Below are 17,556 nucleotides of genomic sequence, written 5' to 3'. Positions count from 1 at the left end.
GGACTTGCATTGTAAAGAAGTCCCCCTCGAACTCTCCAGCGGGCTGCTCACCGTGACTGTACCAAGGCTGTGACCTCACCTGGCTCTATGGCTGGGACAGCAATGATCACTGACCTCTCTGCCCTATCACTCTTGCCCACTCCTGAGCCTCTGCAGCACATGCCTGCAGCCCCAGCCCAGTCCTGAACCAGTCCCAACATTCATTCCACAATCTTTAAACATCAAAAGTTTAACGGTTTTGTTCTATGCTTAATCGGGGGTCCAGAGCAGACACTCCTGCAACTCCCCTCCCGCTGACACTGCCTGTCTTCTCAGCCTCAGGGTTTCTTCTTCGCCAGAACGGGTCGCACTGCTCAGGAGCTGGATCCTGCCAAGACCTTCTTCCCTCACATCCTCCATCCCCTGCTCCCACTCTCTGCTGTCACCCTTACATCCAGCCAACTTCTGCAGCCCCAGGCTCCCACCTGCCAGCGCTTTACCATCTACAGGCAGGAAGGACACTCATTTCGGGAGTGGAGCTCTGCCCTCGTTGCTGCCCCTCTCTGCCTCCTGGGCACCCACAGCAAGCCTTTCGGAGGCCAGGCTGCCTCGACCACACGCTTCACAAGGCAGGAATCCCGGTCAAGGGCTGCCCTGTCTCCTGGCAGCCCCTCTCCATCAGCAGCTCCTCGCCCAGGTGCGTCTGGCATGCCCAGCTGGGGCTCCAGGCACCACGCCTCCTGTCTCCACCGGCAGCCTCAGCTGCAGTTTCATGACAGTTCCCTTACAGCCCCCACCCCAGTCCCAGCTGGCTCCGGTCACCAGCCCTGACGGGGAGGGAGCAGGAGAGCAGTTCTGGGCTGCTGCCGCCCTTCCCCACATCCACATGCACTGCCAGCACCTCAGGGGAGATGGTGCTCCACAGCTCAGGCCTCTTCTGGGGGTGCTGAAAGCAAGCTGCCACCCCCCCAACCTCCCCTGCTGCAGCTCGTTCCAGAGGATGAGGAGCAGAAAACCCTCCGCCGCCCCGGCCCTGACTCCTGCAGACAGAACCGAGGAAGGCAGGCACCGCCAGCAGGCTTGGGCATTGCGAGGAGGAAAGCGGCTCCATGAAGTAAGGCAGCTCTCTGCAGGAAAGCTGAGATGGTCTCAGAAGGAATCACTCAGCTCCTCCAGGACCCCAGAGTAGAGGCCTCCGAGTAGCTCTGTCTTGCATACGGCCTTCAGAGCGGGATCTCCCGACACGCTCGCGGGGCTAGCACCCCGCGCCCTCTTGCCGGTGTAGACATGCTTGCCAGCGTGTCGCCAGCACTCCTCCCCAAGGCAAGGGAGGATGTGGGGTGGAAACCTGGCCGCCCCGCTCTCACCCTGTGTGCCCACCAGCACCATTGGCACCTCCGCTGTGTTCCGGTAGCTGCAGAGCCGTAGGTAGTAGTTGTAGACCGTCTGGAAGCTGATCTCGTCCTCCAGGCTGAAGACAAACACCACAGCATCGACCCAAGCAGCAAACTGAGGGAGACACACCAGCTGTTACAGCCCAGGCGAGCACCTCGGAGCCCCATGCCGGAGCCGCCAGCAAGGGCGGCCACGCGGCAGGTGCGAGGGCGCCGCGGCCGGGCTCAGCCGAGCGCGCGTCCCAGGCCCTGCCGGCACAAGCTCCCCAGCACCGCAGGGAGGCCTTAGGGTCAGCAGTCACCATAGGGGCTGCCCCTCCTCAGGCCTCGCAGCCCTCATGTTCTCCCACGACTGGGCTCCCACGAGGCAGCCGCGAAGGTCCCTCCCCAGGAGCCCTCCAAGCCCTCTGGCAGGACGGGTGGGAGGGGACCGCGGGAGGTAGGGGTCTCCTACCTGGAGTTCGGGGGGGCCCCCTTCATCTCGAATCAGCAGCAAGTAACTCTGACCATCCACTACAATCTCCTTCTTAAATCGGCCACCTTGGGAAGAGAGCAAAGCCGCAGGTCAAGTGAGGAGGGGGAGCAAGCAGAGGGAACCCCCAAACGAAGGCCAGAGGAGGCTGCAGAGCCCTGTGGCAGCAGCAGATGAGCTGCAGAGGCGGGGGTGACCTTTAGAGCCGGGGAGAGGAGCGAGGACCTAGACCACCCCCCAGGCGCCCTGGAAAGCAGACCTTACCCTCGGGAGACTCCTCCTGCACGTAGGTGCCAGTCAGGTAGCGGTGCACGAGGGCTGACTTGCCGCTGGACAGGTTCCCCACGATGCCCTGGAACAGAGACGCGTGTCACCCACTGCCTGCGTGCCCAGCACACCTCCTGCTACACGAGGACGCCCCTGTGAGGGGAGACCACCAGTAACCGGGCATGTGCCGATGATGGGCAGAGACGGTTGTGAGAGGGCACAGGGGATGGCACAACCCAGCTGGTACTCGCTGAGAAGCCTGGGGGCATTACCTGGAGTCAGGCAGGCAGAGAGCAGCAGGTACTGGGGCGCAGCCACCCAGACGGAGGGTGGTGAGGACCCTTGTCCTCCCCCAAACAGGTGCAGCCCCACCAGTGCCATGTCAGCTCTTCCTACAGCCCTCCTGCTCCTTGGGGGGATGCTTGCCCTCACAAGCCACAGTCAACTCTGAAGGGGGAAAAAAACCTCCTCTCCCAGTCCACATATCCCAAATTTTGGGGCGTTACAGCTCTTGACAGCACCTGCCAGAAGGAGAGCGAGAGCAGAGACTGGCGCGCTCTGGTTCGGTACCGCTGCTGCTTCCGACACCAGCAGCAAGGCACAGCGCTCGCTCCTCGCTGCGGCAGCGACGTGCTGTAGCAGAGCACACCTTTCCTGGCGGAGCTGGCTGCGCTGCCTACAGAGGAAGACACCTAGGACCCATTTTTAACCCAGTTGAAAAATAAAGATACCTAGCATGAATATTGAACCAAGTTGAAAAATAAAGATACTAGCACTTATTTTCAACTGGGTTGACACACACCAGGCTAGGGGTCTGTCAGTCGGGATCACCCTACAAATTGGCTACAAAATGAACGTAGCTGTCCCGGGATGGGTCAGCCAGACAACCCAGTTTTTCCTAATGTCAGCACTTTCCCAATGATTTAAAAAACATCCAGTGCCTAAGGGTTTGCAGGTTTGCTTGCCTGCTGATGGGAGAGCAGTCCTGGGGGAAAGGGGCATCTCTGCCATCCTTGCACAAAAGCTGGTGCCGACTGGTCAGCTTATATCCCACAGCTATTCCGCACATCCAGAGGGACAATGTAGCTCGTGGAGCGGACTCGTGTTGCTGAGCATCCCACCTCGTGCTTCTCTAGCCTTGACTGCAGCGTTGCCCTGATGGAGCTAGAGTAGAAATGGCAGGGCGATGCCAAGGCGCCCTTCGCCCATGCTCTTCTACCCCCTCCCAATGCCCCAGGCCTGTGCAGAGGCACTCTCGCCAGGAGCCAGAAGAGCTGTTCCTAACTCGCTTCTTACACAGGCCTTAAAGCCCTGGCTGGTGAGGAAGGCAGGCAAGCTCCTACCAGCTGTTCACCGTGCAGAGCCCAGGACGCCGTCCCGGCTGAGCCGGGGCCACAGCTCACCGTAGCTGGGCAAAGCGAGCTCCCACTCCTTTTCCACACAGCTTCCCAAAGAGCACCTAACTGCCTTTGGCTTTGGCTAGTCTGACCTCACCACGGATCTTCTCATACATAACCAATTCCTGCTTTAGGGCACCCTATGCCTCCTCCTGTGTCTAACCCACGCTCCCAGTGCTCCCACGAAGCACCTCCTTGGCATGGTGTCCGACATACCAACATCGCCCTTTGGAACACCTGCCCTAACTGCCCTGCAAAACCTGGAGCCTGGGGGCTCTCCACTACTGAAGGGTCGTGCTTTGTCCCACTGACTTTGTTGTGGTTGCCCAGCATACCACCCCCCAAATCTTTTGCAGGCATTCTCCTTCTCTGTCCCCAAGATTAGTTAGTATGGATCGTGGGGACTTGCAGTTCCACTGGGATTTAAAACGTCTGGAACATCTACCAGGCAGAAGCCACCGGAGACATCCTGATGCAGACCTCCCGAGAGGGCTGCTGTGTTTCTGGAAAATCCAGTATCCCCTGTGTGTCCACGGCTGCTTCACAGCAAATACACGGTGACACTGAAGCGTTTGGCTGTGCACTGCTGACCCTGCACCCTTCCTAAACCCACCACTGGACCAGACCATGAGATTCACTGGGCACGTGCAGAGGGCCCGCATTTGCTGGAAGTGCCAGAGTCTCCGTGGAGGTGCTGCCCAGACCTGGCGGGTGTATTTCTGTGCAGGAAGTCCCAGGCTAGGTGTACAGTATCTTTATGGTGAAAACTTCAAGCAAGCACACAGCACTGAAAAGCTAATACCATTCATGAAAACAGCACATACCCTTACACGTACGAGAGACAAAATCAAAATCCCAAGTCCCATCACCTGACTCCAAGTGTCACCTGGGTATTGGAAACCAGCACCAGGCACAGCGGTGTCAGAGCTCTCCACTTGTCTGCTGTCACGGGAGAACCCTCCTCCCCGGCTCCAGCAAGCCCTGACTCCTGGAAACACGGGCATGGCACTGTTGGCCAACTCAGGGAAGAGCCCGCGCAGCTGGGTGAGGACCGGCGCCTTCCCGAGCGGGTGCTGCATGCCATGCCCTGGCCCCTCCGAGCACCAGGAACGAAACCTGCTGTGTGCTCAGCCCAGACCCAGCCCGGCAGGGGACGCGTCCCCCAAGAGACCCAAGTCCCATGCAGCGGCTGCCCCCACCGGCCCGCTGCCTCTGGCCGTGCACGCTCCTGCATTCCCAGGGCCGGGGAAGGGGTTGGCTGGCCCCAGGCATCCCCAGCACAGCCCACCCGTGCCAGGGGAGGGGACTGAGAGCCGCGCTGTCAGGGCAGAGCCTCCAGAGCCCAGCAACACGGTCTGGTAACGCTTCCTCATGACACCCAAGCGTGAGCCACGACTTCAGCTCTGGCCACTGGCTCCTTCCTGCTTGCCAAGATCTAGACCTCATCTTGATACCCAGGGACGGTAGGCAGGTCTCTCAGATACAACCTGTGGCGACACCCCCGTGGCAGGCTGCGGCACAAGGCAGACACACCATGCTGCCAGAAGCAGCCAAACTGCATTGGTACAGCACTCCACGCCTCCTGCTGCAGGGACCGTCCCCGCCGCACCCCACGCCTGCCCCCTGCACCCATCTTGCGTTACGCCCTGACTGCACCATTGACATGGTCTGTGCAACTGCGGAGCAAAAGGGATCGAGACCAGGCCGTCCAGCCCGGCGCTCGTTTGCAGTGCTGTTTTCAAAGCCGCTCAGTTGCCAGAGCGGGTGTGCAGTACAGCCACACGCAGCCCCACCAGCGCCGAAGGTGGGTGCGAGCAGAGAGGAGTGGCTGGGAACACTGAAGCTTCCTCCGCCACCAAAGAGAAGCTTATGGACAACCTCTTCCAGGAAAAGGGGCGAGCTTTGTGTGAGTCACCACCAGGCAGGTTCTCCAGCTTTCAGCCAGGTGCTCAAAAGCTCCCGCTGCACTGGGTCCTGCCCTGGGCTACCTGCACGCTCCTGGAGGGAGGTGAAGACACACCAGTCCTGCAGCAGTGGATGCTCAGCGGGCGGCAGACTGCGTTACAGGAGCGCAGGAAACCATCGGTTTGCCGGTGCCTCTCATGCCCATGCCCCGCAGAGCCAGCGAGCAGCAGGACCAGCGTCCCGGGAGCCCGGGACTAGGGAGTGCAGAGCAGTGCGCTCCCATGGGCATGCCTGGGCCAAACGCATCGCTGCCAGGGCTGTCACCCGCAACAGTAATTACAGATCATACATGGCGCGTTTAGACAGATGAGAACACGTACCAGACTGCAAACCTCACAGGTATCGCACACGTGCTTCTGCAGCCATGCGATCTGCAGAGACGTACGGGCTACACGAGTGCCGTAGCCTGTGCAGTGAATGAAAGTAACACCCCTGCCTCCGGCCGAGCCCTCCCTGCTGCTGCCGCACTGAGCAGTCTGGGATGTAAAGAGGTGGAGACAGAGAAGAACCTGTGGAGACCAACGTGCAGAGCGGGCGGCTCGGGGGCTCAGCTCTGCGCCCAGCCTAGCCGCAGCTCCAGTCTGTGGGGGAACCTTTGCAAAGCAGAGTGGGTCCCCAGGGCTGCCTGGCAGCTAGGACTCCTCACAACATCCAAGATTAAACACTCCAACAATATTTAGCCCTCTAAAACTTGGATGGAGGCTGCGTTTACACTTTGTTTGCTTATAACCAAAATCCTGGCCTACGTCTTGCCGAAACACACTTCTGCTTTGTCTTATCCTCATCTGGTGCTGTGAACAAGCTCAAACAGAAGTGACAGTCCTGAGGCAGCAAACCGAAGTAACACGTGGTGTGTAGGCACCATGGAAGCCTCTGTATCAAGACACACTGGGAGAAGAGGGAATGCAGCCTGCCCCTGTGCTGGCCAGTGAAGGGCTGGCGCTGCCCAGTATTGGGTCCGGGGGACGAGTCCCCCCCCAACAGGCATCATTTGTGCCCAATCCACAGGGAAGGCAAGGTCTGCAGGAATTGCTGCCTTCTCTCAGGCACAGCCTCCCCTCAGCCTGCAGCAGATGGAGGAAGCTTCAGGATAAAACTGAGGAGGGAAAAACTGCTGAGCATAACTTATAGACATCAAGCTATTAAAAAACCTTAGAGAAAGTGCACTGAGCACTTGTGGTGCAAATGGGAACAGAAGCAGGGAAGCAAGTGGTAAGATCCTTACCTCCGGCAGGAGAGGTAAAGGGAACAGTTCACTTCTGCAGAAGGGATGTGGGCTGCGGCCAACACTTTATGTGCCCAGAAACAGAAGCCCCCAACGAGTCTGTGGCTTTCCACACTCACAGAATTACGAATCTTGGTTCATACACTCAGCGTAGGTCTCCCCTGGGGACAAGGACTGGCAGATCAGAGACAGAGCAGGTTCTTTGTGCAAGCCCCTCCGATCACAAACAGTGCACTCCGCCATTTATCAAAAGACCCTGCGCTAGGATGTCTTTTGGTTTCAGACACATTTTTCATGGGGGCACACGGCGAAGCGTCACGCTGGCAGGACTGAGCTGCCGGACTGGGTGGCTCTGCTACGGGAGCCGCTTCTGCGGCACTGCTGGGATCACTGCCGAGCCTCGCGCCAGCTGCCGGCAAGACCCTGCTCCACCTGGAGCACCTCCCCGTGCTGAGCATGCCTCTGAGGACGGGGCCAGCGAGGCTGAGGCGGGAGCCGAGGGGAGAGTTGCTTCAAAACTGGAAGGGAGCAAAGCCTGGGAATGTTTCTTGCCAAGTCTCAGACTTTTAGTGATTCCCATACGGACTCCAGGATGGGTGTATATAGGGATCCCTTCTGCACCGCTGTAACCTGGTGGTAACTTGGGATGCTCGCTCAGAGACCAACCTGTCTGCAGGGACCTGGGCAGAAGAGCTGGGCACTGCAACAGCCCGGGACGGCGGCACCGCCGGGGCGGGCGAGGCGGGAGCCAAGGAAGAGAGGCATCATAGTGCTGGCGCAGCCACGGCCGGAGCAGCGCGCTGCGGAACAGACACCCGCCCAAAGGCTGAGGACCGGCCCAGCTTTCCTCATCCCCGCTCGCTGACCGCCACCACAGACCCAGTCAGGAGCAGCTCTGCTACCACGCAATGTCCTTCCCTTCACAGCCACAGAAGGAAGAAATCCCAGACGACCACCCCACCACCCAGAGGTCTGCCCGCCCAAGCGCAGGGTCCCCCGCCACAGTCAGCTGCTGCAGCCTAACCCCAGAAGAATGAGCGAAGGGGCTTCAGCCCAGCAAGGCCAGGACTGAACCAGGACTCTGAAAGGCCTCCAGGATTTTAGAAGAGCTGCATCAGCCGGATGAAGCCCCGGAGCAACAGAGATCCCCGGAGGTCATGGAAAGCATGGGAAAAGAATTGTGTTAATTGAAGAAGAACTAAAAGCTTTAGATTTGTTTAGCTTGCAGCACTGTTTTGCAGCCTGCAGAATGTTAAAATGTCAGAAAGCAATACACCGAATAGCCGCAAGAATATTTTTGAGCAGACACACATTTTACAAGCCAAACTAACAAATGAATATTCAAAGTTTGTTTTAATTTTTACTTAATTGTAGATAAGAAAAATGTGGCAGCGTGGTGCTGGTATGTTTTGCAAAAAAGGCTTCTTGTTTCTTGGATTAAGATCAAAAAAAATTCATCTTGAAAGGGCTGAAGGGAGACATGCCAACAGGCTTCAAAGGGAGTTAAGGGCTGCCACGGAGAGCGCGAGAGGAGCGGAGTGGTGGAACAGATTGCCGAGGTCCTCGAGAACAGCCAGACAGACGCTGGGAAGCGCCTGTGCGTGCTGCCTGCCCCGACGTCCCTTCCAGCGCTACTCCAGCGCTTGCAGCACAGGGGCCGAGGCTGCCTTTTTGTGAACACCTGAACCAGCCCACGAGCTCGACGCCAGCAGCAAGGAGGTCCCACTTTGTCCCTCGCCCCAGGCTTCTGCCCCTCGTGCTCGCCGGCCAGCTCGGCCCGAGCAGAACAGTCTCTGCCTCCTGCACCGCTGACCTGCGCTGGCCCAGACGGCCCCGGCGAGGCGGCACGCAGCCATCGGCGATGGCAGGCCGTGCGAAACATCTCCCTTCTCAGCGCCGCCGCACCCCACGGCCAGGCCCCCTCCCTCGTGACCCTGTCCCGTGCAAAGAGGGCTGTATGGGGGTAGAGGCAGCCCCCTTACCAGAGACTGTATGCCGCAAGTAGGTGGTCCTGCTAACGGTGTGCCCCGGGAAACCCACCTCGCGCTGACAAACCATGGAGCTTCATCCCTCTGTTTGGCAGAGCAAAGCACCAGAGGCGATGGTTTCAGCCCACCAGCATCCCTCTATGGCAGGGAACCACAGGACAGTCACGTCTGGGAGGTGGCCAGCAGAGGCCAGGGAAGCGCCAGTGCAGAGCTGAAGTCAACGAGGCCCAAAGGGAGAGGTGACGCCTCCCACACGAGTAACTCACGCGCTTGGATGGCTGCTGTCAGGGTGACGACCATGGATGCATGCCCGTACCACCGCCCAGGATCTGCCCCTGCCTCTGCTACACCAGAGTGTCTAGCCCACGCAGCAGTACCCGGCCAGGAATTACAACTGTGCTAAGGTCAGCACGAAGGCTGAAGTGCTCAAAAATCGCCTTTCGACCTTCACATCCGAGTGCTCTCACAGACCAACACCCTCTCCCTTACAGGCGTGAGTCACTGAGCAGCTCTTGCCTTCCCCAGCACAGCAGCAGTCCCAGCTCCTCTATCCCCTCCATGAGGCTGAAGCCTCTATGCATTTCCACTCGGCCACATTAAAAGAGGAGTTTTTCTTGGGGATTTGGAGAAGCATCAGAGAACCAGGGGTACCCGAGGCATCAGCCGCGAGTACTCACCACCTTCAGCTCAGGCACAGCGCGACTCAGGGTCCATTCCTGGCTGTTCACAAACGAATCTGCAGAACAGAGAAGAGAAATCATCAGGTCACCACGGTCTCCCTCAAGATGCTAACAAGGATCCTGCCACACTCTCCCCGCTCCCTCCAGGCAGGAGATGTATGGCTCTTCCCTCCCTTCCACCTCTTCTAGAGAAATGAAGCTGCACAAGGTCCTGATGTTGCCTGTGCCCAGGAGGCTCCGCAGCCAGAGCTCTGGGCTGGAGACCCTCCCTCCCGCGCAGAACCCCCGCACCATGGGCCAGGGACCCTCCCTCCCACGCAGAGCCCCCGCACCACGGGCCAGGGACCCCACCCTCCCGCGCAGAGCCCCCACACCACGGGCCAGGGACCCTCCCTCTTGCCCCATGGGAGCACAAAAAGCCCTACAGCATCCCCTTCTTCGAGGCATATCAGACAAGGGAAGCACCAGAGACTAGAGGCCTTTTGGGGGGGGCACATGCTAAAAAGGACCCCAGAACAGGAGGGCACGTAACAGTGAAGGCAGCGCCCTGAGCGCTGCACTCGGGCTACAATACCAGGGTGTTGCATGCAGTGCAGATAAAGAGCTGAAGGCACGCTATAATCTATGTTCATGATTGAAAGTGAACACAATTAATTATGTGTTCATTATGTAATTTCAGAACATTGTAATAGGCTTAAGAAGGTTGTAACAACCAGGCATGGCTTTGAGCGGCGCAGGAAACACCCTCTCTCCTGCCACAGAAATCACAAACGCTTCATTTACGACCAAACAATCTCCAGGAGCTGGTCAAACACAGACTTCCCAAATAAAGGCAGACTCACCGGAGGAGGAGCAAGAGCCCAGGGAACACCTGGAATATCAGAAGAGGCCAGCAGCCACTCCTAACAAGACCAGAGTCCTTCATTTGCCTTGGGCGGGGAAGTACATCCTCCAGCCAAAGCAAGACGGTTACAGGGTGGGGGGCCGAAACAAACGAGCAGCACTTGCTGTATGTTAATAGCGTAAGAATAATACAGGATTTTTGGAGGCCGGAAACCTGTGGGAGCACTGCTTCTTCAAGAGCCTGTAATAGACCTGTTGAGTTCACTGCCACAGACTACTGCCGAAATGGAAATCTCAGACAGGTTCAAGGGAAGAGGCGAATATGAAAGACCCTACCGTGGGCAGCGATTAAACACGACAGCCCAGGCGCTCAGACGTCACCCGAGGCCGCAGCGGGACGCCAGGGCAAAGGGGAGGATGGCTCTAGCCCTGCCCCGCCGCCCTGGCCCCACAGCGTCCACTGGTGCAGGAGCTGCAAGCCACCCTTCCCCGCCACGGCCGCTGCGGCTCCTGGCAGCCCCGACACCACCACAGTGCTCACGGTGCAGGTCCCAGCCCTCAGCATCTGCACCGGCGCTGCCCAAACCGGCTGGGCAGGCTGGCGGCTGCAGGTCTCGGCCAAGTAGGTGTTTCATTCGGGGCTGTGCCAAGCACCGCAGGAGACGCCGCCAGACCTAGGTAGGATCAGAGGGCAACGCCGGGCTCTGCAGCCCTGCCAGAAGCCAGTCAATGACTATCTTCACTCCAGTTTATGTTCCTGCCCTCCTAACTCCCAGGGAAGGTTGGACACGCAACGGCTGCAACATCTATCTGCGGGATAATGCCTCATCTCACCTCGCCAATCCCACCTCACTCGGGCAACCGGTGGGAGACGCGCAGCCCAAAGCTGCGTGGGGAGGAGCCGGCTCCCGCTGCTGGCGGCCGGAGGGCTCGCAGGGGCCCTGCCCTTCGTGCCCGCACGTCCTCACGCTGGCCCACCGCTGCTCGGCGTGCACGAGGAGGGATAAAGACGACCCGCCACTGTGCCTTTATCGTGGCGCTTCTGCAGCCTCCGGCACCCGCTGGCCACAGTGCGTTTTTCCATCGTGTCAAAAAAAAGGTGCTCATACAGTGCTCTTATCTAGAGGTTACCTTCATATCCTAATTTATTAACATTTCTTTTTCAGAAGCTACATAAATATAAAACACAAGTCTGATGCAGTAACACCAGGTTATTTATAACCATCATGAAGGTCCTTACGAGGTATCATTTCTTCATGGTCTGTCTTTCACCTATCCTTTCTTTTTTTAGGCAGAGGTAAAATCTTTATTAAAACAAAAAATAAGTTAGGAGGAAAATGGTAAGTTTTTGAGCCCTTTCAAAAAGGGAACAGCACACCTGTATTTCCAACTGCGTTACTTGGTCTAAAAAAAGCCATCACCTCCACCTAGTAACTTCTTCTCTGCTCAGTCCCTTTGTCAGTTAACTGCAATGGGTAAAGCACCATTGGTACTTTCTCCTTTACTGGCATCCCCTCCCTCCAGGTTAGAGGCGGCAGCGTATTCGCACTGTTTCACTATATATACCTTGTTCTTGAACTATGAAAAACTGGCAAAAAATGAGCAAATGCACTCGCCGACTTGGCCTTAAGAAAGAACAGAGGCAGAGAGGGGCCTGGAGCAGGCAGGCTGTTCTCGCCTCTTTTTCTGCTCTCGGTTGCTCAGGATAGAGAAACTGCCCAGAGTTTTGCTAGTTGCCTCCTTTGCTCATTATTCTAACATCTTTGGCTTTTAACCAAGGTTCAGGAGTTTGTAAGCAACAGTTTGATTCTTGACTTGCTGTGAAGGCCTCTGAGTAATTCTGAACACGGATAAATAACTGCGACACGATGCGAATTTAACAACATTCAGCCATACAACACGTTAACTATCATTAGCAGGCTTATAACCCAGAACACCAACGTACAACCTGTGCTGTGCACCTCTGCTTGTCCATCAGCTCCCAACATGTGTCAGGTCTGAATTTCAGCCCAGGCCACCAGCCGGCCCTGGTGAGGTAACATCCCTAGCCAGCCTGACCAGCGCTGCCCCATCTTTCACTGCACCCCTCTTTCCCACCCTGCAGAGTCCCGGCTGTTGGATCGCTCCCCATGCAGAAGCTGCTGTGCACCGTCCACCCTCTCCGCTGTCCTCCTCCAGCACCTCCTGCTTAGCCAAAGAGGACACATCCACTGCACGTGTCGCTGTGTAAAGCATCTCACCGCAAAAGGAGGAAGGCAGACGGCTGCACCAGGAGGTCCCACATGGCCCCAGTGGCTGGCCCTGCTGGGCTGCCCAGGTGCTTCCCTGCCGGAGCGCCCGCTGTAGTGATAAGACACCCTGCCTGCAGCGTTCTGGCGTTGAGATACCCGCACTCTAAGTGCTTACAGAGGTACGGATGGACCCACTCTTATTCCAGTACCCAGGAGGGAAAAAGCTACTGCTTACAGACTATGTACCAAAGGAACAGAGACTATGGCGGAAGTGGCCTTGAACTGAAGGCAGCCACGGGATTCCTTCACAATCGCCTGGAAAAGTTACTGAGACACAGATCTTGGAGGGGCCAGTTCCCTCTGTGGCCCCCTCCAGAGCCAAGGTCACAAGCATCAGGTTCAGAAGACCCCTGAGTCCGCCTGCCATCCCAGGACGTACCCAAACACACAAACCCTTGCACAAATGAACTCCTATGTGAACAAAAGTGCCCCTCGTTCAGGAAGACATCCCACCCTGACTTTAAACTACCCGTACGGAGCACCGCTCCTCGTGCCGACCCACTTGCCCTCTCTTCTCCCCCATTAGCTGAATGCGTGGAGCTGCCTGAGGTGTCTTAGACTGCACAGATTAGGGACGAAGCAAGGCAGTCCCTGGGCAAAGCAGAGAAGCGAGGCGAGGGGGCCGCGCGTGTCCGCACACCGGGGTAGGCACGTGTCCTTTGCCTGTACCTTGCGGCACAGCTGGGACGCTTCCCAGCTTCTGCAAGAGCGCAGAAGGGGCACAGCGTCCTGCAGCACGCCCTCTGACTTCCCAAAACACCTGGCTCGCTCCACAGCGAGTCAGCCTTGCGCAGAAGAACGGCGGCTACTCTGGAAGAGCGCTTGGACCAAGCTCCCCTGTACGCCTGTCTGCTGGCACCAACCGGCCAGTCTTTGGTTCTGCCTTCAGACGAGCTTCCTGCAGAGTCCGGGGGCCGTAACGGTGCCTGAAAGCTGAAACTCCTCAAAACCAGGAGGTGTTAGTGTCACCTCTCCCAGGTTACTCAGTGAATGAAGCAGCATTCCCACCCACACACTTCTAGCATTCCCCGCAGACCACGGGGAGAAGCTTGGCTCTGGCTGTCAAAAGGAGGAAAAATAAATGCCTTCAGCTGCATCAACCAGCAGCCTGTAGCGTTCATCTCCTCCTGTCCCAAGCGCCCCAAAAAGCAGGGTCCAGAAGATGTGGCAGCTCCCGCAGCACCTGAAGAATCGCCATTACTAAACACAAAGCCTTGGCTCACACCATTCCCACCTGCCACCTAGACAGGTACTCAAGGCTGTCAAGACCATCAGCTAATCCAGGAAGGCCTGAAGGTGTGGAGCACAATCCCTTTCACAGGCCAGGCTGGGGTCCATGCCACAACCGGGTCTTTCAAATCTGTCACTGCAACTGGCCCTCGGCCCTGCCTCCAGGGCACGCCGATCACCCTTCTCTCATCACGCAAGGGGACACACACAACCCACGCACACCACGCCGACATCTGGGTGACCCCATGCCTAGTCCTGACGCACCCATCTGCAAGCCCAAAGACACCTCATCAGTCAGCTCTCAGGTCACCCGAAGCCCCTGTGCTCTGCTGCCTTCTGCACCCGTGCTCACAGACAGCTCCATCACTTGGTTTTCAGACAATTCCCCCGCACAGAGCCCGCCCTCCCACCCCCACCCCCCGCCATTCTCTTGCACTTGCTTTCCTCCCCTGCCAGCAGCTTCTCACAGGAGCGAGCGCAGCAGCCGTGTGCGGGCGGGCGCGGATGGCACCCACGGAGCTGTCAGAAAGGCACCTCGAGAGCAGTTTCTCAACCACCCCAAACAGCCGCAGGCCAAGTACCTGGCTGCCGAGAAACGCTGACACAACTCGCTGATGTCAGCTGTGTCCATCCCAAGTGTTGATCGTTCACTACTAAAAGGCAGCTTATGGAGATTTCCTGCACTTCACCAGTACAAATTCTATCAGTATGATAACAGACACTCTGCGTATCCTTGCGGCTCTTACACACCCAAATCAGCATAAGGAAGGTCCAAGTCCAGAGCTGCAGGAGGTTGATGTCTGTGGGGGAGTCCCCACTCCGATGACACCGTTCCTGTCTGGGGCTGCCAGACCCTCCCCATCGCAGCGCTTCTGCCACCCGGCCGGCCTCGCCGAGCAGCGGGAGGCGCCGGGGTGACGCCAGCTGCTCAGGCTCCATTCCCCACTGGAAGAGGCAGGAGACGCCCATCTTCTCCCAGGGAGAAACAGCAACCATGTGGAAGCACAGAGCAAGCCACCCGTGACCTGACCTGATCTAACGCACCAACTGAAAGCCAAGCAGGCAGGTCAGCATTAGCACCTTCCACGCAGTGCCAGAGCCTTGGTATGAGCTTGTTTAGCAGAGATTGCCTCCAGCTGGGGTAACACCTTCAGGAACTGCCATGTCCCTCATCACTAGGGTTCATGTAGGCATCAGGAAGCAGCAGAGATTTACTTGATTAGCATCACTGCTGGACGAGCTGTATCATTTGGTATTTCACATGAAAACACACCCAGTCACTCTTCCTCCCTCTCGTCTTTGTTATTTAATAGTACAGAAGAGACAAGACTGTCAGCGCTGTGGTTGAACACCTTTCCCAGGCACATCTGACCTCAAAAGCAGGCCAGTGGACTCACAGCACCACTTGCACACCACGAGCCTTGGCACATACAGATGTTCTACAGACCTGCTGCCGCTTGCACCCACTTGCTGCTGCAGAGCTGGGAGGAGGAAGGGGCTGGCCAGGCAAAACCAACTCCTCGCCCAGGCTGCTCCCTTCACAGGATGAAGCGTAGCAGGTTCATCTACCTTGCGCTTCAGAAGCGCTAGTGCCAGACACATTTGGTCTCCACATACAGCAACTAATAATTAACCAACTCATTATCCAAGGCACTGTGGAACTAACTTGGACACTGAAACTCTGGACACTAAAACCAGCCTTGAAACCAGGTCAGAGGCTGAGCAAGCAGAGCAGTGCCCACACAAACTATGTTCCAAAGTACCCATCTGCCCGCACACGCAGATAAAAGGGCAGCAGAGTGCGACGTGCCTGGGCAGAGCCACCTTTTCCAGGCCAGGCTTGATAAAGACTCAACCCTGGTAACGCTGGCAGGAAGAGAGATTTCTCCATCCACGTCAAGGACCAACACAGGCAAGGCTAGCACTCCCATCAGAGAGCTTAGCCAATGCAGATACCCTGTGTGGGACACGATCTTAGCAGGGATTATCTCACCAGAGCTTTAAATACCTTGCAGCAGTGAAAGGAGAGGATCTTGCGTATCTCTGGGGAAAAAGGGCACGATTACGAACTGCTGCCCTTGCTCCTTAGCTAGAGCGCATGCGGCAGCAGCGGATGCCATCACGCTACGAGTGCTCTGCAGCGCACACACTTCAGAAGAGCCATGTTTTAAGCCTCTTGGCACCTACTACCTTCCAGCCCACGTCTGAATACACGCTGACCAAGAACCGTACCAAACTCTCTCTGCTCTAGCAGCTAGAAAGGGTCTGCTGGAAGGGACAAGCCAGCAGAGCTAGGGACATGGAAAGACAGATAACCCACTGCTTGCCCAGCAGAATAGCCCTGTGGGGACCTAGCTCACCAGTAAAAACCTGTTCCAAATTTGTCTGACCTCAGCTCTACCTGTTTAACTCCACAAGCAAAGGCAGGTTAAGATTAAAAAGGCACTGTTTTTTGAAGTTCCCTCTTCCTACGGATGTAATCAGAACACCTCTGCACCTACTGCACACACCTCCTTCAATCTCATCCTGAGAATTAGGCCTTTCAGATCGGTGTCCCAACAGCTCCTTCCTTGATACCTTCCAGACTTCTTAAGTTTTCCTGAAGTGCGGATGCCAGACTGGATTCCGCATCCGAGGCACGGTCTCTAAACCCATCATGCCATCTCTGCTCCTCACCAACACTCCCAGCTAAGCTCAGGCAGGTACCAACAAGAGATTATACATATCATTATCTACTCAATTCACTATGCAAACTTCACCTTATTAATGTAAAAACACCCCCCTCTTCTCCCAGTAGTCTTGTCTCACACATGCCCTACACGTTAGTCCTCTGCATGGCCAAACACGAAGCAGGAGAGTAAAAGGGAGTTACCTTAAAGCACCTTAAAAAGCAGGGCATCCTACTGGGGGAGGGGAACACGATTGTGAGAAACACCTCCTGAGCTGAGGAGTCCGGATCCCACTGCCAGAGATGCTGCACCCGTCCCACGATCCCTCCCTGCCCAGGGACAACTCCAATCCCAATCCCAGTTTTGCCAAGCCTGTGCCTATCAGAAGGCTTCTTCAGAACTGCGCAAGCCGATACCTCCATGCCTAGAAACATTCCTCTGAACCTCTGGCCACGATTATTTGGGTAAGTCCAAGCTGGCCAGACTCCGTGTTGACTTTGCCCTCGAGCTCCAAGGGCTCTTGCCCTCCCCTGGTGCATTAACAGACAACCCAGCCCCCAGTCAGCCTTGATCCTGCTGCACAGAAGACCACCTCTTTAAGCCTTTTTCAGGTAACAAACTCCGCATTCCCCTGATCTCCCCTCCCTGTGCTTGGCCCAGGCTGAACCCCTCCATCAGCAGGGAGCAAGAGTTACCCACGCAGCCCAAAGGAGGTCTCAGCAGGGCTGGGGGAGCAGCACTGAGACCGACATCCTGACTCCCTGGTGGGCCAGGCTTTTTGGCCCTTGGGTATGTCTGCACAACAGCGTGCAGCGCTGGACGGGTATCTCAGCTTGCTATAAACAAAATACTCCAGGTACTGGAAACAGGGTAGCAGTGTTGGCTTGGATCTCTGCCTGGACTCATACATCCAGCTTTTCCAAAGAGCTGATAACCACAGCTGCAGCTGCACCCCCTCGGGAGGGCATGTTGGGACTGCATCAGCAGCTTTCCTAGGGCTAAGGTGGGCAGCCCTAGCATAAAGCATCAAAGTTTTTGACATGTTGAGAGGGTGTCAGAAACACAACTGGCCTGCAAGTCTGAAACAGGAATGGGGCAGAAGTCTCCTGAGCTCCTGCTTCCAGCAAGTCCATGTGGAGCAGCAGCAAGGTTGTGC

The 17,556-nt window shown here is 57.0% G+C and overlaps 1 protein-coding gene across 3 annotated transcripts in view; it reads right to left on the bottom strand.

Annotated features, from left to right (window-relative positions):
* AGAP3 (ArfGAP with GTPase domain, ankyrin repeat and PH domain 3) overlaps nucleotides 1-17,556 on the bottom strand; it is a 153,564-nt gene that overhangs the window by 87,745 nt on the left and 48,263 nt on the right. For all 3 annotated transcript variants that reach the window (XM_075082101.1, XM_075082100.1, XM_075082099.1), the window contains exons 2-5: nucleotides 9,365-9,423; nucleotides 2,110-2,197; nucleotides 1,828-1,913; nucleotides 1,347-1,488 (exon numbers count right to left, since the gene is read on the bottom strand). In XM_075082101.1, coding sequence (XP_074938202.1) covers nucleotides 1,347-1,488; nucleotides 1,828-1,913; nucleotides 2,110-2,197; nucleotides 9,365-9,423 — 375 coding nt within the window. The remainder of the gene's footprint in view (nucleotides 1-1,346; nucleotides 1,489-1,827; nucleotides 1,914-2,109; nucleotides 2,198-9,364; nucleotides 9,424-17,556) is intronic.

The sequence above is a fragment of the Phalacrocorax aristotelis genome, chromosome 2 (assembly GCF_949628215.1).
Source record: "Phalacrocorax aristotelis chromosome 2, bGulAri2.1, whole genome shotgun sequence".
Lineage (NCBI taxonomy): Eukaryota > Metazoa > Chordata > Aves > Suliformes > Phalacrocoracidae > Phalacrocorax > Phalacrocorax aristotelis.
This window is presented reverse-complemented; position numbering and strand designations above follow the sequence as displayed.